At 49.9% G+C, this 21467-nt stretch overlaps 1 protein-coding gene across 8 annotated transcripts; it reads right to left on the bottom strand.

Annotated features, from left to right (window-relative positions):
* Positions 1-892: 892 nt before the first annotated feature.
* Positions 893-5655, bottom strand: LOC114136928 (leucine-rich repeat-containing protein 30-like). Of its 8 annotated transcripts, XM_028005343.1 has the most exons (10): positions 5533-5654; positions 4233-4589; positions 3995-4126; positions 3808-3921; positions 3594-3728; positions 3388-3521; positions 3249-3297; positions 2244-2391; positions 2106-2156; positions 1594-1901 (listed from the first exon to the last, which is right to left on the bottom strand). In XM_028005343.1, the coding sequence occupies exons 2-10, from the start codon at positions 4380-4382 to the stop codon at positions 1849-1851; spliced, it is 966 nt and encodes a 321-aa protein (XP_027861144.1). In that variant the 5' UTR covers positions 4383-4589; positions 5533-5654; the 3' UTR covers positions 1594-1848. The 8 variants fall into 8 exon arrangements, with proteins under 8 accessions (XP_027861145.1, XP_027861144.1, XP_027861143.1 ...); XM_028005344.1 differs by lacking the exons at positions 2106-2156; positions 2244-2391 and adding an exon at positions 893-1548 and having other exon boundaries at positions 5533-5653; XM_028005342.1 differs by having other exon boundaries at positions 2106-2379; positions 5533-5655.
* Between the last annotated feature and the right edge of the window lie 15812 nt (positions 5656-21467).

Raw genomic sequence — 21467 nt, forward strand, 5'->3', positions numbered from 1 at the left:
CCTGTGTTCTATCTTTTAAATGTTTCCCCCAATCATTTGGATGCACATTCTAAATCCTTGTTTACAATTTTTCCATTTCTTGCCAAGAAATGTATTTTGTTACAACGAACTTCTCCTTCTGCCCCCACAGTAAATATGTGGCTCACACAGAAATCTGTTATCCTTCCTTTGGAAAAGCTGACCATGATCTCAATCACAAATCAGATACATTTTTGACACTTTGGGGTCCCCTTGAGTCTTTTCTGCTTGGTCCCTAGGATTTTATTTTATTTTTTATTATTATTATTTTGTTTTATAGCTCTATTTATTCTTGCCTGCTTTTGTTTCTCCGCTCTTGATGGCTGAGGGATGACGTGGACTGGAGGAGAGGATGGACACCCTATTTCTCGTGCATGTGGGGTATTTTGTTGTAGATTTTGTGTTTGTTTTTGTTTTTGTTTGTTTGTTTGTTTGTATGTGTGGCGGCACAGGTTTCTTCCTTGTTCTTTATATTGTAACGAATCTAAAATTAATAAAAATAATATAAAAAAAACAAACAGAAAATGGTAAATCATGTGAATACATTAACAATGATATGTTCATATTAAAATTTGCAGATGACTCAGTGGTGGGGCGTGCTGTGGTGGCGCAGGGGGTTAGCACATTTGGAGGCCTTAGACCCGCGGACGTCGCGGGTTCGACTCCCGACGACCTTTGCCGCATGTCCTCCTTCAAAAATGGCGCCGGCTCAGCTGGCTGCCTGCAGACGCAGCTCCGTCCTGTGTGTGTTAATCTGTGTATAAAAAATTCTTGCTGTAACTGCGAAATAATTTCCCTGCTGGGATGAATGAAGTAATTCTTCTTCTTCTGATAGTTAGCTTTCTACACGACAAACATGTGGCCCATGAGTTTGTTGACTGGTGGGATAAACTTTTCTTTTATTACATGTACAGAAAACAAAGAACATGTGCTCTGATCTTAGACAGAAGCTTCATAACTCAACTCAAACAGTAATTAAAGGTCAGACAGTAGAAAACTATAAATATCTTGGATAATAAGTTCAAATTTACCTGCCATTCAGAGAACCTGCAAAAAAAGAGCCAGCAAAGATTGTTCTAAGAAAACTGGCAAAGTTTCAGGTTGATGAGTCAAAGATGATCATATATTGATGTTTTCTCTCCTCTGTTGGTTTGGAAATCTTAGTATTCGGCACAGTAATAAATACTAGTAATAAGATCTTAGGAGTTGAACAATGCTCACTTACAGAACTGATTAAAAACACACCATCAGGGAAACTAAAGCCAAGCTTGTTGACATGCTGACTTAATTTCCTGCCTTCTGGCCTCCAGCTCAGACTCTCCGTATGGACAGTGACAGTGAAAGACACTAACAGTAAGGATAACAGTAACAGTGAGAACAACACTGACACTAACAGTAAGGATAACACTAACAGTAACAGCCCAGAGGTCAAGAGGTTCTGAGACGGTTCTGTTTACGTTGTGGTCGTTCCAAAGTGAAGAACATCAGCAAGAGAACCAACAAGATGGCTTCTGTTTCCGTCTCTCCATCCCATAATGAAATGTAATGCCTCTGAAGAAGCTCCGCCCACTTCACCTGTCCCTCAGGTGGGTGAAAACTCTGCCTGGAAGATTGAAGTAGGTCTGAAGTTCTGGTTCTTCAAAATTCTTCATCATGATTTCAGAAAGCTTCGCTGCCATCCTCAAGAGGGAACTGGCTCCGCCCCCAGGTTTCAGAGGCCCCACCCCCTATTCACCACCTGATCTCAGGTAATTGAAGAGCGCCGCCAGTCCTCCCTCCATCACCTCCTTCAGGGGCTTGATCAGCGGGTTGTGGACGATGTGGAGACCTTTATCCAGAGGATGGCAGGCCAGCTTCTGCAGGCGGGACAGATGGTGCATCTCCTGGACACACAGCCAACAATATTGTTATTGTTATTATTATGATCACGATTGATAATAAATGATGATAATCACTTATTTTTATATTTAGTAGTAGTATCGCTGTTATTATTATTATTTGTCATGTTGGTTCTAATCTTTTAACCCACATGCAGAAACACAAGCAGAGAACAGATATCAGAAAAATAAAGTTTATTGAAACAATATTGAAGTTTGCAGCTGTGTGGTTCTGGTCCTGCCGATGGGAGCCGGGGTCGTCTGCACTCCGAGGATGGTGAGGGAAAGACGGTGAGTTCGAGGTGTGTAGGACAAAAGAGTTCTCAGAGGTAAATGGAGTGATCTTACTGGAAGATGATGAGGTTCTGTCAGGTTCTGGTACCGCGGTCTCCCGGGCTACGGACTCTTTGCAGGGGTCTTTGAAGCGGTCCAGGGTCCAGGTTCCGGGGTGAGGTTCAGACGGAGAGTTTGTGGAAGGTAGAGGCTGCAGTGGAGGGAAGACAGGTATGTTTCAGATGAGGAGATCTCTGACTGCCAGCTGAAAATCCAGGAACTGTCTGTAACCAGTGGGTAACAGTTCACGGCGTCAAGAGGGGAAAATCCAAAAGGCCAGGATCTCAGGCTCCACAGTGGATAAATCCAAGGCATCATGAGGAAACACCTGAAGGAGAATCGACAGGAGAATATTGCAAGAGGTAACCTCAGGAAACTAGAAAGAAAACTCAGAGGGACGCAGAGTACCATAACTGGCAAACACTCAAAGTGCTGGTATCCCGCTCCTCACGTACTCCTACATGATGAGATGGTAGAACACCATCTCATCATGTTATTAATATTACCATACAGCAGGCAGCTCCAGGTAGTGCAGCCTCTAGGCGCCATCTAGTGGATGGAGAGGAAAACTGCAAGCAGCAGAGAATTATTATTATTATTATTATATTATTATTATTATTATTATTATTCATCCATTTTCTAACCCCTGGTCCCCAGTAGGTCAGGAGGAGCTGCTGAGGTGGGGTCACCTGGACAGGTCGCCAGTCTGTTGCCAGGCAACACAGAGACAGACGGACAAACAACCATGAACACACACACACACACACACACACACACGCATGCACACGCACGCACGCACGCACGCACGCACACACACCTAGGGAGAATTTAGAGAGACCAGTTAACCTGACAGTCTTCTGGACTGGGAGGAAACCAGAGAACCAGAGAGAACCCACCATGCACAGGGAGAACAAGCCGGGAATCGAACCCAGGACCTTCTTGGCAACAGTGTTACCAACTGCACCACTGTGCAGCCCCTATTACCACCATCATCCTCGTCAGTGCGGGTCGGTTGCTCACCTCAGGAAGGTCTCTGATGTGGTTAAAGTCCAGGTTGAGCAGCTCCAGCCTGAAGGAAATCAGGAGAGCGCCATCAGGTGGAGAAATAATTTCTCCACAGCTGAATGTCCTGTGGCACCAGGCGTTCAGGTGGAGTTACCTGATGAGGAAGCAGAGGCCTCTGGGCAGACACTGGAGCTGGTTTCCCTCCATGATGAGGATCTTGAGCTCCAGCAGAGCCTGGATGTTCTCAGCCACGTTCTCCAGACGGTTGCAGGACAGATCCAGGAAGACCTGCAGGAGGACAGGGGGACAGCGGGTCACCTGCAGGCTGCCTGGGCCGCTCTCTGGCTGGTGGACACCTACCAGGGCCTTCATGCTGTAGATGCAGCCTGGCAGGTGAGCCATGAGGTTGTGGCTGAGGTTGAGCTTCCTGAGTCTGGTCAGGTTGGAGAGAGAAGCCGGCAGCGAGGAGAGCTGGTTGTTGGCCAGACTCAGGACCTGAAGTGGAGACAGAGGCGATCAGAGGATGAGCTCCGGAGGGGGCGCCGCACAGCTGCGGACCTGAGACGAGGCGTACCTCCAGCTGCGTGCAGGCCCCCAGCTCCTCAGGAACCTCCGTCAGTCTGTTTCTGTAGACAAACAGAACCCGGAGTCTCCTCAGCTGGCCGATCTCTGCCGGCAGGCTGCTGAGCTGCAGACGGCACAGCGTCAGGTCCGGTTCTGACCAAAGCATGCTGCAGGAGGAGGGCTGTGATGGGGCTCACCTGGTTCCCCCACAGGTTGAGGACCAGCAGGTTGGACAGCAGGCCCAGCTGAGGGGGCAGCGCCTTCAGGTTGTTGAGGGACAGGTTCAGCTTCTCCAGCTCCTGCAGCTCCCACAGCTCCCCCGGAGCATCCTGAAGGAGCAGCAACATGCACCACTTTTATTTCAATAACACCTGCTCCACCTTCGCCTCAGGTAGCACCGCCGCTGCCTCCCTCCAGCAGGGGGCACTGCTGTACCTTGAGTCCACGGCGGGCCAGGCTCAGGACGTTGTGTCCAGACTGCTTGGAGAATCTTTGGATTTTGTCGGCAGACGACAGGCTGTCCTCTCTGCCCGGACTCCTCCTTTTCTCCTCCTTCACCTTCTCCCTGCACACTCTTCCTCCCATCTCCTCCTCTTCCTCTCTAGACAGATGTCTACAGCTGGAGCCGGGCTGATCTCACTCTTGCACCATCGGCGATGTCGTTTTGCTGCCAGCGTCCAGCTGGTTCTTCTGTGTAGAAGGACGGATGTTCCTCAGCTCCGTTTGGTGTTAAATACTGATCTGGTCGCGATCGTGGGAGACTCCACGTTGACCCCGATGACCCCTGTGACCCTGAAAATTTCATTGTATCAGACAGTGCTGTTAAATATTTATGGGTTGTGGTGGGAAGGCGGCACAGAGCAGCCGTTCATCCTGAGGTTTCTCAGATCGGTGATGGTGTCCGTAGAGTTTCTTCCTCTGTTAGACTTCAGATAATACCTGCAGCAGTTTGGCTCCAGACTGCAGCGAACTGCTTCAGATCAATAGAGGAGCCGACATGACGCTGCTGAAAAAGACTTTCGCTAAACTAGAAAGATTTTTCATCAATAGAGGAGAATAAGAATAATCCAGGGTTTATTCTTATGGGATTCTTTTAAAATAAAACTGATTCCATTAAAAATCTAATTCAGTTTACTTGTTTGTTCTTCAGATTTCTGATACTTTAGACTCTGTACCTAAACCTGTTTGGATGTAGTTGGTGTTCGAAGTTTCTTCCTGATGAAAGCAAAGAACCAACAGAACCAACAGAACCAACAGAAGGAAACGATGACAGTTGATCATTTTACAGTTATGAATCAAAGACGACACCAAGTGGGATTTTAGCCTTGATTTAAAGGAACTCGGTATTTCAGCACTTTTCTGGAAGTTTTTTTTCCCAGATTATTAGTTTACATGATTCTGTAATAACTTGTAGTTCTGCTAACCGCCTTTCAACACTTAGAAAACTTATAACCAGTTAAAATAATAACCAGAACCTGTGTGTGTTGTTTGATAACTGCTACTGGATCGGATTAATGTAATCTGTGTGGATCACAGCAGCAGGTGGACCTGTCATCATGAACAGAACCGGTTCTAACAGCCAGTGGGAGTTTGTCTCCCCCTGGTGGTGAACTGATGTTCTTCAGGCCTTCAGCTCTGAGACGAACCAGAAGAACTCAATCAGAACCTAAACCCGCCTGGTACCCAAAGGCTCTTCCTGGCGCTTTAAGACAAAACATTCATGAACGTTTCCTACCTGACGACCCGAAACGCCTCGATGGCACCAGGAGAAACCCAGCAATCGCTGAGAGCCGACCCTCAGGAGACCGGGCCGCCTGTGAGTGTTTACCAGGACAAGGAGTTCTATTTCAGGAGCACACACACACACACACACACACACACACACACACACACACACACACACACACACAGCTGCTGCTGTCTGTCAGCCAACTGCTTAGAGCCTCAGTTTCACTGACACCACACTGCATCCGTCCGTCCGGTTCGGCGGTACCAGGTCCGGTGGTGACCCGTTACAGGTCTGCTCATCTCTGTCCTGGTACCACATTTCAGCTCATTCTGTGTTTTCCAGGCCATCACCTCCCCAGAACCAGAAGCAGGTGGATCTGGACCTGGTTCTGGTTCTCTTCCTGATCAGAGGAACCAGCAGCACCACCTGGGTGCTCCAGGTTCTGGATGAAGCGGACCGAGCCGGAGCTCAGAATCTGTCTTCTGTCGCAGAACTTTCTGGAACGTTTCCCTTCATTTATGGGACAAACGGATCCAGTTAATCAGGTTCTGATGCAGCTCAATTGGGTCCATAGTCTGAGGGTCTGGTTCTGGTTTCTTTCAGCGCCTCTAGTGGCACCAGGAGGGTACTGCATGACCAACTCAAACATCAGCCTCAGTTTTCCAGAGAGATCTTTGAGGCCGGAACCAAACAGGAGAATGGATCAGAACCAGACAGAACTGGGGAAGGACTGCAGGAAACCCAGACGGTTCCTTCAGGGCGTCTGCCACTCCGACACATTCAGAACTTCTCTGTGTTCAAATAGAAATGGGTGGAGGAACCCCGCAATGGGAGCCAGGCAGAGGGCGGAGACTTCCTGTGACGGGTTGGTGACTTCCTGTGACGGGTTGGCGACTTCCTGTGACGGGTTGGCGACTTCCTGTGACGGGTTGGCGACTTCCTGTGACAGGTTGGTGACTTCCTGTGACAGATTGGCGACTTCCTGTGACGGGTTGGCGACTTCCTGTGACGGGTTGGTGACTTCCTGTGACGGGTTGGTCCACCAGCTTTTCCTGTGACGGGTTGGTGACTTCCTGTGACGGGTTGGTCCACCAGCTTTTCCTGTGACGGGTTGGTGACTTCCTGTGACGGGTTGGTGACTTCCTGTGACGGGTTGGTGACTTCCTGTGACAGGTTGGTGACTTCCTGTGACGGGTTGGTGACTTCCTGTGTCGGGTTGGTGACTTCCTGTGTCGGGTTGGTGACTTCCTGTGACGGGTTGGTGACTTCCTGTGACAGGTTGGCGACTTCCTGTGACGGGTTGGTGACTTCCTGTGACGGGTTGGTGACTTCTTGTGACAGGTTGGTGACTTCCTGTGACGGGTTGGTGACTTCCTGTGACAGGTTGGTGACTTCCTGTGACGGGTTGGTGACTTCCTGTGACGGGTTGGTGACTTCCTGTGACGGGTTGGTCCACCAGCTTTTCCTGTGACGGGTTGGTGACTTCCGGTGACGGGTTGGTGACTTCCTGTGACGGGTTGGTGACTTCCTGTGACGGGTTGGTCCACCAGCTTTTTCTGTGACGGGTTGGTGACTTCCTGTGACGGGTTGGTGACTTCCTGTGACGGGTTGGCGACTTCCTGTGACGGGTTGGTGACTTCCTGTGACGGGTTGGTGACTTCCTGTGACGGGTTGGTCCACCAGCTTTTCCTGTGACGGGTTGGTGACTTCCTGTGACGGGTTGGTGACTTCCTGTGACGGGTTGGTGACTTCCTGTGACAGGTTGGTGACTTCCTGTGACGGGTTGGTGACTTCCTGTGACAGGTTGGCGACTTCCTGTGACGGGTTGGTGACTTCCTGTGACAGGTTGGTGACTTCCTGTGTCGGGTTGGTGACTTCCTGTGACGGGTTGGTGACTTCCTGTGACAGGTTGGTGACTTCCTGTGACGGGTTGGTGACTTCCTGTGACAGGTTGGCGACTTCCTGTGACGGGTTGGTGACTTCCTGTGACGGGTTGGTGACTTCCTGTGACGGGTTGGCGACTTCCTGTGACGGGTTGGTGACTTCCTGTGACGGGTTGGTGACTTCCTGTGACAGATTGGTGACTTCCTGTGACGGGTTGGTCCACCAGCTTTTCCTGTGACGGGTTGGTGACTTCCTGTGATGGGTTGGTGACTTCCTGTGACGGGTTGGTGACTTCCTGTGACAGGTTGGTGACTTCCTGTGTCGGGTTGGTGACTTCCTGTGTCGGGTTGGTGACTTCCTGTGACGGGTTGGCGACTTCCTGTGACGGGTTGGTGACTTCCTGTGACAGGTTGGTGACTTCCTGTGACGGGTTGGTGACTTCCTGTGACGGGTTGGTGACTTCCTGTGACGGGTTGGTGACTTCCTGTGACGGGTTGGTGACTTCCTGTGACGGGTTGGTCCACCAGCTTTTCCTGTGACGGGTTGGTGACTTCCTGTGACGGGTTGGTGACTTCCTGTGACGGGTTGGTGACTTCCTGTGACAGGTTGGGGACTTCCTGTGACGGGTTGGTGACTTCCTGTGACAGGTTGGCGACTTCCTGTGACGGGTTGGTGACTTCCTGTGACGGGTTGGTGACTTCCTGTGACGGGTTGGCGACTTCCTGTGACGGGTTGGTGACTTCCTGTGACGGGTTGGTGACTTCCTGTGACAGATTGGTGACTTCCTGTGACGGGTTGGTCCACCAGCTTTTCCTGTGACGGGTTGGTGACTTCCTGTGATGGGTTGGTGACTTCCTGTGACGGGTTGGTGACTTCCTGTGACAGGTTGGCGACTTCCTGTGACGGGTTGGTGACTTCCTGTGACAGGTTGGCGACTTCCTGTGTCGGGTTGGTGACTTCCTGTGACGGGTTGGTGACTTCCTGTGACGGGTTGGTGACTTCCTGTGACGGGTTGGTGACTTCCTGTGACGGGTTGGTGACTTCCTGTGACGGGTTGGTCCACCAGCTTTTCCTGTGACGGGTTGGTGACTTCCTGTGACGGGTTGGTGACTTCCTGTGACAGGTTGGCAACTTCCTGTGACGGGTTGGTGACTTCCTGTGACGGGTTGGTGACTTCCTGTGACGGGTTGGTGACTTCCTGTGACGGGTTGGTGACTTCCTGTGACGGGTTGGTCCACCAGCTTTTCCTGTGACGGGTTGGTGACTTCCTGTGATGGGTTGGTGACTTCCTGTGACGGGTTGGTGACTTCCTGTGACAGGTTGGTGACTTCCTGTGTCGGGTTGGTGACTTCCTGTGTCGGGTTGGTGACTTCCTGTGACGGGTTGGCGACTTCCTGTGTCGGGTTGGTGACTTCCTGTGACGGGTTGGCGACTTCCTGTGACGGGTTGGTGACTTCCTGTGACGGGTTGGTGACTTCTTGTGACAGGTTGGTGACTTCCTGTGACGGGTTGGTGACTTCCTGTGACGGGTTGGTGACTTCCTGTGACGGGTTGGTGACTTCCTGTGACGGGTTGGTGACTTCCTGTGACGGGTTGGTGACTTCCTGTGACAGGTTGGCGACTTCCTGTGACGGGTTGGTGACTTCTTGTGACGGGTTGGTGACTTCCTGTGACGGGTTGGTGACTTCCTGTGATGGGTTGGTGACTTCCTGTGACGGGTTGGTCCACCAGCTTTTCCTGTGACGGGTTGGTGACTTCCTGTGATGGGTTGGTGACTTCCTGTGACGGGTTGGTGACTTCCTGTGACAGGTTGGTGACTTCCTGTGTCGGGTTGGTGACTTCCTGTGTCGGGTTGGTGACTTCCTGTGACGGGTTGGCGACTTCCTGTGACGGGTTGGTGACTTCCTGTGACAGGTTGGTGACTTCCTGTGACGGGTTGGTGACTTCCTGTGACGGGTTGGTGACTTCCTGTGACGGGTTGGTGACTTCCTGTGACGGGTTGGTGACTTCCTGTGACGGGTTGGTCCACCAGCTTTTCCTGTGACGGGTTGGTGACTTCCTGTGACGGGTTGGTGACTTCCTGTGACGGGTTGGTGACTTCCTGTGACAGGTTGGGGACTTCCTGTGACGGGTTGGTGACTTCCTGTGACAGGTTGGCGACTTCCTGTGACGGGTTGGTGACTTCCTGTGACGGGTTGGTGACTTCCTGTGACGGGTTGGCGACTTCCTGTGACGGGTTGGTGACTTCCTGTGACGGGTTGGTGACTTCCTGTGACAGATTGGTGACTTCCTGTGACGGGTTGGTCCACCAGCTTTTCCTGTGACGGGTTGGTGACTTCCTGTGATGGGTTGGTGACTTCCTGTGACGGGTTGGTGACTTCCTGTGACAGGTTGGCGACTTCCTGTGACGGGTTGGTGACTTCCTGTGACAGGTTGGCGACTTCCTGTGTCGGGTTGGTGACTTCCTGTGACGGGTTGGTGACTTCCTGTGACGGGTTGGTGACTTCCTGTGACGGGTTGGTGACTTCCTGTGACGGGTTGGTGACTTCCTGTGACGGGTTGGTCCACCAGCTTTTCCTGTGACGGGTTGGTGACTTCCTGTGACGGGTTGGTGACTTCCTGTGACAGGTTGGCAACTTCCTGTGACGGGTTGGTGACTTCCTGTGACGGGTTGGTGACTTCCTGTGACGGGTTGGTGACTTCCTGTGACGGGTTGGTGACTTCCTGTGACGGGTTGGTCCACCAGCTTTTCCTGTGACGGGTTGGTGACTTCCTGTGATGGGTTGGTGACTTCCTGTGACGGGTTGGTGACTTCCTGTGACAGGTTGGTGACTTCCTGTGTCGGGTTGGTGACTTCCTGTGTCGGGTTGGTGACTTCCTGTGACGGGTTGGCGACTTCCTGTGTCGGGTTGGTGACTTCCTGTGACGGGTTGGCGACTTCCTGTGACGGGTTGGTGACTTCCTGTGACGGGTTGGTGACTTCTTGTGACAGGTTGGTGACTTCCTGTGACGGGTTGGTGACTTCCTGTGACGGGTTGGTGACTTCCTGTGACGGGTTGGTGACTTCCTGTGACGGGTTGGTGACTTCCTGTGACGGGTTGGTGACTTCCTGTGACAGGTTGGCGACTTCCTGTGACGGGTTGGTGACTTCTTGTGACGGGTTGGTGACTTCCTGTGACAGGTTGGTGACTTCCTGTGACGGGTTGGTGACTTCCTGTGACAGGTTGGTGACTTCCTGTGACGGGTTGGTGACTTCCTGTGACGGGTTGGTGACTTCCTGTGACAGGTTGGCGACTTCCTGTGACGGGTTGGTGACTTCTTGTGACGGGTTGGTGACTTCCTGTGACAGGTTGGCGACTTCCTGTGACGGGTTGGTGACTTCCTGTGACGGGTTGGTCCACCAGCTTTTCCTGTGACGGGTTGGTGACTTCCTGTGATGGGTTGGTGACTTCCTGTGACGGGTTGGTGACTTCCTGTGACAGGTTGGTGACTTCCTGTGTCGGGTTGGTGACTTCCTGTGTCGGGTTGGTGACTTCCTGTGACGGGTTGGCGACTTCCTGTGACGGGTTGGTGACTTCCTGTGACAGGTTGGTGACTTCCTGTGACGGGTTGGTGACTTCCTGTGACGGGTTGGTGACTTCCTGTGACGGGTTGGTGACTTCCTGTGACGGGTTGGTGACTTCCTGTGACGGGTTGGTCCACCAGCTTTTCCTGTGACGGGTTGGTGACTTCCTGTGACGGGTTGGTGACTTCCTGTGACGGGTTGGTGACTTCCTGTGACAGGTTGGGGACTTCCTGTGACGGGTTGGTGACTTCCTGTGACAGGTTGGCGACTTCCTGTGACGGGTTGGTGACTTCCTGTGACGGGTTGGTGACTTCCTGTGACGGGTTGGCGACTTCCTGTGACGGGTTGGTGACTTCCTGTGACGGGTTGGTGACTTCCTGTGACAGATTGGTGACTTCCTGTGACGGGTTGGTCCACCAGCTTTTCCTGTGACGGGTTGGTGACTTCCTGTGATGGGTTGGTGACTTCCTGTGACGGGTTGGTGACTTCCTGTGACAGGTTGGCGACTTCCTGTGACGGGTTGGTGACTTCCTGTGACAGGTTGGCGACTTCCTGTGTCGGGTTGGTGACTTCCTGTGACGGGTTGGTGACTTCCTGTGACGGGTTGGTGACTTCCTGTGACGGGTTGGTGACTTCCTGTGACGGGTTGGTGACTTCCTGTGACGGGTTGGTCCACCAGCTTTTCCTGTGACGGGTTGGTGACTTCCTGTGACGGGTTGGTGACTTCCTGTGACAGGTTGGCAACTTCCTGTGACGGGTTGGTGACTTCCTGTGACGGGTTGGTGACTTCCTGTGACGGGTTGGTGACTTCCTGTGACGGGTTGGTGACTTCCTGTGACGGGTTGGTCCACCAGCTTTTCCTGTGACGGGTTGGTGACTTCCTGTGATGGGTTGGTGACTTCCTGTGACGGGTTGGTGACTTCCTGTGACAGGTTGGTGACTTCCTGTGTCGGGTTGGTGACTTCCTGTGTCGGGTTGGTGACTTCCTGTGACGGGTTGGCGACTTCCTGTGTCGGGTTGGTGACTTCCTGTGACGGGTTGGCGACTTCCTGTGACGGGTTGGTGACTTCCTGTGACGGGTTGGTGACTTCTTGTGACAGGTTGGTGACTTCCTGTGACGGGTTGGTGACTTCCTGTGATGGGTTGGTGACTTCCTGTGACGGGTTGGTGACTTCCTGTGACGGGTTGGTGACTTCCTGTGACGGGTTGGTGACTTCCTGTGACAGGTTGGCGACTTCCTGTGACGGGTTGGTGACTTCTTGTGACGGGTTGGTGACTTCCTGTGACAGGTTGGTGACTTCCTGTGACGGGTTGGTGACTTCCTGTGACAGGTTGGTGACTTCCTGTGACGGGTTGGTGACTTCCTGTGACGGGTTGGTGACTTCCTGTGACAGGTTGGCGACTTCCTGTGACGGGTTGGTGACTTCTTGTGACGGGTTGGTGACTTCCTGTGACAGGTTGGCGACTTCCTGTGACGGGTTGGTGACTTCCTGTGACGGATTGGTCCACCAGCTCTTCCTGTCACTGGCTGACGGAGTGAAGATAAATGGAAAGAGCTAAATTGCAGGTTGTTTCGATTGTTTCTGGTCTGTTGAAAATTGAAAATGTCTCTTTCCACTGGGTGTTTGCAGGGCTTGTCCAAGGTAACACTTGTTGAGACGCTTATCAAGGACGCACACACAGTTTGTTACACACATTGAATTCTTCACTTCCACAAGAAGGAAACAAACGCACCCAGTATAACACTTGCATTCAATTGACTGAGAGGTTGCGAGGCAACAGTACTTTTCTGTTCCAAGCATGAGCAGAAAATGTTTCTTAAGAGAGCAGAGAGACGAGTTTTGAGTATGAGGAGAAAGGTTTGAGAAAGCAGAGTGAATAGTTGAAGGGAGCAGAAGCCTGGAGTTCAAGTGAAGTCCTGCTTTCAGACTGGAACTGTGTGCTGTGGAATTATGGCAGTAAAATTCCTCCATAAGTCTGGGCCATTGTCTGTGCTGGACCAACAGTTCCTACACATCGCCACTGGGGGGCAGCAAACTCGCAGCAGATGGAAACTGCAGATCAGCAGAAACTAGATGCTGATGCCTCGTTTGACCTCCTTCATGTTTTCATTAATATTATCGAGTGGTAATCTGAGCTGCTGACATTCTGCTGGAAACAATTATGACAATAATAATTTTCTACTCACAAAGCAAAAGTACAGAAAACCTAAAACAGATTCAGAAATAAAATTACATTTAAAACAATCCAACATTATAAATAATCACAATTACAATAAAAACCCTGAAAGTTTTTAATTAAAACAGGAAAAACCCAAAATGTCCAAATTACAGCTGTGCAAAAGTTTTCATATCCCTTAAACTTTTCCACATTTTGCTACATTATAACCAAATACATATTTCAATGTGAAAGAACAAAAGTGTTTTATAACCAGGAAGCAAAAAATGAAACATGGTTCAAAACATTTTCACAGATAAAAAGTTCAGTTTATTTCTGATCTGGCCTGTTTGAGTCCAACATGGCTTCTGGCTACCGGCTAACCGCTAACTGCTAACCGCTAACCGGACGGTGACGTGTCCAATCAGCTTGCTGTAAACTCACTGAACTCCTCCATGATGCCGTTTAGATAATCTCTGAAGCTCTGAGGCGTCACAGAGCAGCTGGACCAACACTGAGATTAGATTAGATTAGATTAGATTAGATTAGATTAGATTAGATTAGATTAGATTAGATTAGATTAGATTACACACAGCTGGACTCTAATTAGCAACCATCAGGTGACTTCTGAAGGCATCTGGATGACCTCAGAGAAAATGGGGTTGAATACTTTTGCACACCGCACTTTTCAGTTTTTTATTCGTAAATGTTTGGATGATTTTCTCTACAACCAGTTCCTCCTTTCAGACAGCAGGGGGAGCTACAGACCTGTTATTATAGTGATCAATAACCAGCCAATCAGCTTCATGACGAGACAAATGTTGGAAATAAAAATGTTTCGTAAAAAAAGGCCTGAAGACGGAGAAACTCTGAGATCTGATGAAAAACAGGCGCTGATACAGCAACGCGTGTGTGTGTGCGTGTGTGTGTGTGTGCGTGTGTGTGTGTGTGCGTGTGTGTGCGTGTGTGTGTGTGTGTGTGTGTGTGTGTGTGTGTGTGAGGAGGATGAAGATGAAGAGGCGGAGTGTTCCTGAGTGTCTGAGTGATTTTTCTTGATGTTAAGTCAGGGAGCAGCTGCTGTTCTCCTCTCTGCTCCTCCATTATTGCCCCGCTTTCATCTCCACCCGGGGGGGGGGGGTTGGTTGGTATCAGACCCGGTTCTGGACCAAACGAGGAAAAATCAGGTTCTGAAGCCGAAGGCCGAGACTTAATGATGGAATGAAAACAGCAGGTGAGAGGAGGAAGAGGAGGATGAGGAGGATGAAGGTGATGAAAGGACCCCCCCTCCCCGCTTCGGGCCACCTGCTCTCCTCCTCCTTTTCCTCCTCCTCTTCCTCCTCTTCTTCCTCCTCTTCCTCTTCCCTACAAACTGAAGCTGAAAATAAAATATTCAGTTTTATTCTGAATTTAATTTTATCAGAACTTGTAAAAAATAAAACCAGAACCGGACCGCTCTGGTTGTATGGACCAGAACTCTGTCCTCCAGCTCAGGTCCAAACATGGCGGACAGCAGCTGTGTTTGTGTTGGTGCCCCAGAGCATGATGGGAAGAGGAGAAAGTGGCGCTCCGTGTGTTTACAGCCAACAGGTGAGGACAGGTGAGCCCCGCCCCCAGGCTACTGTTTGGACCGGACTCTGGTTCTGTTCAGCTTCTGATGCCTCATTAATTCCAGGAACGACCAGAACCAGGCCGAAACGGACCGACATCTGATGCTGGGCAGAACCAGAACCAGCAGTAGGCTCTGGCTAGTTAGTTTGGATCACAAACAGAAAATTAATATTTAATACAATTATTAAAATGTTCTGGTTCTGGTCCAAGTTCTGGTTCTGGTTCTGGTCCAAGTTCTGGTTCTGGTTCTGGTCCAGGTTCTGGTTCTGGTCCTGGTCCTGGTTCTGGTTCTGGTCCAGGTTCTGGTTCTGACTCTCTGACCCAGTTCTGAAGGTAAGTTCTGCTGGTCTTCATGGATCGTACTGAGCATGCTCAGAAGCCTGTCAGGTCCAGCCGTCTTCAATCAGTTCTGATCCGGTGTCAGAACTTCCCACTCCGGTTCTGATCATGTGACCCGGCATAGCTGACATTCCTGCTCCGGATCAGCGCCGGCCGGGAAACAGATCCATCATTCTGACGGGTCCAACACCTGGAGAGGAGCAGCTGGGCCGGAACCAGAACCACAACCTGCTCCAGCAGAACACAGAGACCCACAGACTGGTTCTGATGGGAACCATCCAGCCAGAGGCCGGGTAGGACTTTATTCTGACCCGTCAGGTTCTGACCCGGTTTCTGACTGTGACCCGGCTGTAACCCCGGCTCAGTGTGACTCAGGTTCTGGTCCAGTGACCCGGCTGGCAGATTATCTGTGTCGGGTCTGGACTTGTTCTGTCAGTCCGGTTCTGACGCTTCAAAGATAAAAGTCAACGTAAACCGACTTCATTCTTCAGCGCTCAACCAGAACCAGAACCAGAACCGCAGCGGAGGAGCTGCCGCCGGCCCGGCCCGGTTCCGAAACACAGGGACGGACCGGGCCGGGACACATGCGGGTTCTGGTTCTGGTCCTGTTTCCCTGCGGCTCTGCGGGTCGGCTGTAGTTTACGTTAGCGTCGGCAGCGTAGCGGCGCGGCTCCTCCATTTGGCCGGATTGTTTTGAAGACACTTCAAAGCTACCAGCAGCAGCGCCGCGGTTGCTGCGGCGCTGCGGTTGCTGCAGCTGGCGGGCGGCCAGGACGCGCTCAGCCTACGTGACGATCCTGCGAGTTCTGACAGTGTGACGATGTGAAGATAAGAGGAGATAAAAACAGACGCTGAGGATGGACGGATGAAGAGAAGAGATAGAGGCTGAACAAAGATCTGAAGGCGGCAGGTACGGCTGGTTTCAATAAACAGCAGAGGTCAGAGGTCAGGAGACGCTTCCCAGCATGCATTGTGTTTCCTCTGGAGGAACTGAAAATATCTGAGATGCAGCAGGTTCTTGATAAAACTTCAATATCTGACCTCATTCTGACTTCCCGTTTCTCGGCCCGTGTGTCGCGGCGCCTCCTGCAGGAATGTTGCTCAAATGACAACAACCCAAAATAGTTGCCTGCTGCGGTTGCCCTGGTCTGTGTTGATCCTCACGCATCGCTGGGATTAGAACCACAGAACGTTTTGTGTTGCTCTAAATGTGGATCCCACAGGATCCACCCTCAGGCCTCTAATATTTTGTTGCTGTACAGAAGCAACTCAGGTTGCTGTGAACAGCAGGTTGACTCGTCTACGCAATAATGGTTGAAAACCAGGAGGGTTCCATGGAAACAATGTTTTCAGTTCTGGTTTTCTAGCGAGTCTCCCAGTGAATGTCCAACACGTCGGGTTTGTGTCACTCAGTCAACCTTGTTGCTCCTCCAGTTGCCTTTGGTAACCTAAGCAAGGGCAACTACCCTGTTGTCTGTCACAATAAGAGCTCAAACATCAGAGCGGTGAGAGGTGAGTCAGATCCGCCCGGGCTTCAGATGAACCTTTACGGAGTTCCTCCTCGGTGACGCGTCGTCGTCTCCAGCTGCCGACTTCTTATCAGAGTTTGAGTCACAAAAAGATGCTGATTTTCCAGAGAGCTGCAAACTTCATCCGGCCCGATGCTATCGGCGCCGATAGCGATCAGAGAGGCTGTCATGCTTCTTTAAGAAGACAGTACATTTCTGCCAGTCGGCCTGCTGTGATAAGAACTTCTCACGATACCAAGAGGATCCCTGTTGGCAGCGCGAGGAACGAAGAGAGGAACGCCGTGAGGAACACCGCGAGGAACGAAGTGAGGAACGAAGTGAGGAACAAAATGAGGAACGCTGTGAGGAACGCCGTGAGGAACGCCGTGAGGAATGAAGTGAGGAACGCCGTGAGGAACGCCGCGAGGAACGAAGTGAGGAACGAAATGAGGAACGCCTTGAGGAACGCCGTGAGGAACGAAATGAGGAACGCCGCGAGGAACGAAGGGAGGAACGAAGTGAGGAACAAAATGAGGAACGCTGTGAGGAACGCCGTGAGGAACGCCGTGAGGAACGAAGTGAGGAACGCCGTGAGGAACGAAGGGAGGAACAAAGGGAGGAACGCCGCGAGGAACGAAGTGAGGAACGCCGTGAGGAACGAAATGAGGAACGCCGTGAGGAACGAAGTGAGGAACGCCGTGAGGAACGAAGTGAGGAACGCCGTGAGGAACGCCGTGAGGAACGCCGCGAGGAACGAAGTGAGGAACGCCGTGAGGAACGAAGTGAGGAACGCCGTGAGGAACGAAATGAGGAACGCCGTGAGGAACGAAGTGAGGAACGCCGTGAGGAACGCCGTGAGGAACGCCGCGAGGAACGAAGGGAGGAACAAAGGGAGGAACGCCGTGAGGAACGAAGTGAGGAACGCCGTGAGGAACGAAATGAGGAACGCCGTGAGGAACGAAGTGAGGAACGCCGTGAGGAACGAAATGAGGAACGCCGCGAGGAACGAAGGGAGGAACGAAGGGAGGAACGCCGTGAGGAACGAAATGAGGAACGCTGTGAGGAACGAAGTGAGGAACGCCGTGAGGAACGCCGTGAGGAACGCCGTGAGGAACGAAATGAGGAACGCCGTGAGGAACGCCATGAGGAACGAAGGGAGGAACGAAGTGAGGAACAAAATGAGGAACGCTGTGAGGAACGAAGGGAGGAACGAAGTGAGGAACAAAATGAGGAACGCTGTGAGGAACGCCGTGAGGAACGAAGTGAGGAACGAAATGAGGAACGCCGTGAGGAACGCCGTGAGGAACGCCGTGAGGAACGAAATGAGGAACGCCGTGAGGAACGCCTTGAGGAACGCCGTGAGGAACGCCATGAGGAACGAAATGAGGAACGAAGTGAGGAACGCCGTGAGGAACGCCGTGAGGAACGCCGTGAGGAACGAAATGAGGAACGAAGTGAGGAACGCCGTGAGGAACGAAGTGAGGAACGAAATGAGGAACGCCGTGAGGAACGCCGTGAGGAACGAAATGAGGAACGCCGTGAGGAACGCCGTGAGGAACGAAGGGAGGAACGAAGTGAGGAACAAAATGAGGAACGCTGTGAGGAACGAAGGGAGGAACGAAGTGAGGAACAAAATGAGGAACGCCGTGAGGAAAGAAATGAGGAACGCCGCGAGGAACGAAGGGAGGAACGAAGTGAGGAACAAAATGAGGAACGCTGTGAGGAACGCCGTGAGGAACGAAGTGAGGAACGAAATGAGGAACGCCGTGAGGAACGCCGTGAGGAACGCCGTGAGGAACGAAATGAGGAACGCCGTGAGGAACGCCTTGAGGAACGCCGTGAGGAACGCCATGAGGAACGAAATGAGGAACGAAGTGAGGAACGCCGTGAGGAACGCCGCGAGGAACGAAGGGAGGAACGAAATGAGGAACGAAGGGAGGAACGAAATGAGGAACGAAATGAGGAACGAAGTGAGGAACGAAGTGAGGAACGCCGCGAGGAACGAAGGGAGGAACGAAATGAGGAACGCCGTGAGGAACGCCTTGAGGAACGCCGTGAGGAACGCCATGAGGAACGAAATGAGGAACGAAGTGAGGAACGCCGTGAGGAACGCCGCGAGGAACGAAATGAGGAACGAAGGGAGGAACGAAATGAGGAACGAAATGAGGAACGAAGTGAGGAACGAAGTGAGGAACGCCGCGAGGAACGAAGGGAGGAACGAAATGAGGAACGAAGGGAGGAACGAAATGAGGAACGCCGCGAGGAACGAAATGAGGAACGAAATGAGGAACGAAATGAGGAACGAAGTGAGGAACGCCGTGAGGAACGAAATGAGGAACGAAATGAGGAACGCCTTGAGGAACGCCTTGAGGAACGAAATGAGGAACGAAATGAGGAACGCTGTGAGGAACGCCTTGAGGAACGCCGTGAGGAACGCCGTGAGGAACGCCGTGAGGAACGCCGTGAGGAACGAAATGAGGAACGAAGTGAGGAACGCCGTGAGGAACGAAGTGAGGAACGCTGTGAGGAACGGCAGATCATTGCCTTCTGGTTCCTGCTTATTGACGCACTTTGATGGATTCCATCAGCTGCTTTATCTGGTTTCCTTTCTTGCTTTGAAGTTGATATGATTCCACTTCTGTTAGCAGCAGCAGCTTGTTGATAGGGGCCAGCCTCCACCCTCCACCCTCCACCTGCTGCTTCACTCAGAGGGAATCCGTCCATCCAGGTACAAACCTGGATTCTCTGTTCAACAGCAGAAACACCCAGACTGCTGTTGCCATGCCAACCGGACCTCCAGCTGACCGAACTGTTTATGTCCCGGTTTGTTTCTCTTCAGTTCAGTTGCTGTAAACATGAAGATGTTTTCCTGAAACGTTTCAGATTCCATCATATCAAGATCTGACTTTCATCTCTGAGTCTCCAGCAGGAAGTGTTTGCTGCAGCACAACTTCCTGCTGCAGCAGCAACCTTTGTGCTGCAGCCGCGACCTTTGTGCTGCAGCAGTTGCCGTCAGCAGCTCTGAGGTCATAAATGGCGTTTTGTTTGCTTTATTCCTCCTGAAGTCGTTCAGAAACCTGCTCAGTCAGAACGCCGCGCCGTTGCTGCTGCTCTGCTTCCAGGACAACATGGGCCTGGTTCAACACGTGGGACCCAAACACAAACCCCCAAAAGCCCCAACGGCTCAAACCCCCGAGCCCCATCAACATCTCTGACCCCAAGCTAACATTAGCTTCCTGAGCCCATGCTGCTAACTGCCAGAGCTTCACCCTGCATCCGGTCACTCACCCTCCGATGGTGGAGAGCTACTGGACAGTGGCCACGGTGTTACTAAGTGGAGCGGGAATCAAACCAGCAACCTTCAGATTGAGGGACGAAGTTGCTTCAGGGCTGGCAGCTGAAGATGGAGAGACAGGAAGGATGAAGAAGCTTCCCAAAGCGACAGGAAGTGGGTAAATGTTCAGGGGAGCTACTAAAATGGCGGCTCACTGTTGTGCTGCAGATTTGTGCTGCATTTATATATTAATAAGAGAAACAGAAAAACTTGTTTGTGTTTATTGTGTTCAGTAGATGATGTATCATAAATCAGCTGAACTAAAGCTGAAGATCAACAGGAGAAAGACCACATGTAATAATAATATTATAATAATATCTAATATCATAATCATAATAATAATAATGAGAATAATTATTATAATAATATCCTAATAATAATGATGATATAATAATAACAATAGTAATAATAATAATAATAATAATAGTAATAATAATAATAATAATAATAATAATAATAATAATAATAATAATAATAGTAATAATAATAAAAGTAATAATAATAATAATAGTAATAATAATAATAATAATAGTAATAATAATAATAATAATAATAATAATAGTAATAATAAAAGTAATAATAATAATAATAGTAATAATAATAATAATAGTAATAATAAAGTAATAATACTAGTAATAATAAGTATAGTAATAATAATAAACGTAATAACTAATAATAATAGTAATCATAATAATCAATAATAATACTAGTAATAATAATAATAGTAATAGTAATAATAATCATAATAATCATAATAATAATAATTAATAGTCATAATAGTAATAAATTAATCGTAATAATAATAATAATAATAATAGTAATAATAATAATTAATACGGTAATACTAATAATAATTAATAATAGTAATAATAATAATAATAATAATAATAACAATATAGTAATCAATATAGCTATACTCCTAATACTAATAAGGTAATAATCGTAATCATACATACTAATAATAATAATAATAACAATAATAGTAATAAGTAATAATAATAATAATACTACTTAATAATAATAATAATAAAAATAACTAGTAATAATAGTATAATAATATATTAATAATAATAAAAATAATAGTAGTAATAATAGTAATAATAATAATAACTATAATAACCCCGTCCCGGCTGCTGAGGAAACACAGCAGCCAATCAGGTGACAGGATTCCCTCTGCAGTAGATCTGATTCCAGATCAGCCGGATCATCCGACATCCATCCGTCTTTATCACTAATAAAAACTAGAACTTTCCTGTGTTGGTTCTGTTATGACCCGGCTGATCCAGATCTCAACCTGGTTCTGGTTCTGGTCTGAGCCTGGTGATTTTTCTTCAGAACCTTTCTGATGTTTTCACTCATCTTAGTTTTTAGCAAAACTCCAAACTTCAGATTCTGCTGCTAAACCAGAAAGTGGGTCAGAACCAAAAGTAATAGCTTGGTTCTGAACGAATCCAGAAGGATCCAGGAGAACTAGACCTGAAGATGTTACAGAACCAGAACCAGAACTGTTCTGCTTTACCTGTGATAGAAACCCAAAGAACTGTTG

This window comes from Xiphophorus couchianus, chromosome 21 (genome assembly GCF_001444195.1).
Source record: "Xiphophorus couchianus chromosome 21, X_couchianus-1.0, whole genome shotgun sequence".
Lineage (NCBI taxonomy): Eukaryota > Metazoa > Chordata > Actinopteri > Cyprinodontiformes > Poeciliidae > Xiphophorus > Xiphophorus couchianus.

Excerpts from the sequence above, each read along its gene's own strand:
- LOC114136928 (XM_028005340.1), bottom strand. The coding sequence starts at position 4,382 with ATGGGAGGAAGAGTGTGCAGGGAGAAGGTGAAGGAGGAGAAAAGGAGG. Across the intron at positions 4,127-4,232 it reads TGGCCCGCCGTGGACTCAAG|GATGCTCCGGGGGAGCTGTG; the intron begins GTACAGCAGTGC and ends CTGCTCCTTCAG. Across the intron at positions 3,922-3,994 it reads TCAACCTGTGGGGGAACCAG|CTCAGCAGCCTGCCGGCAGA; the intron begins GTGAGCCCCATC and ends TGCCGTCTGCAG.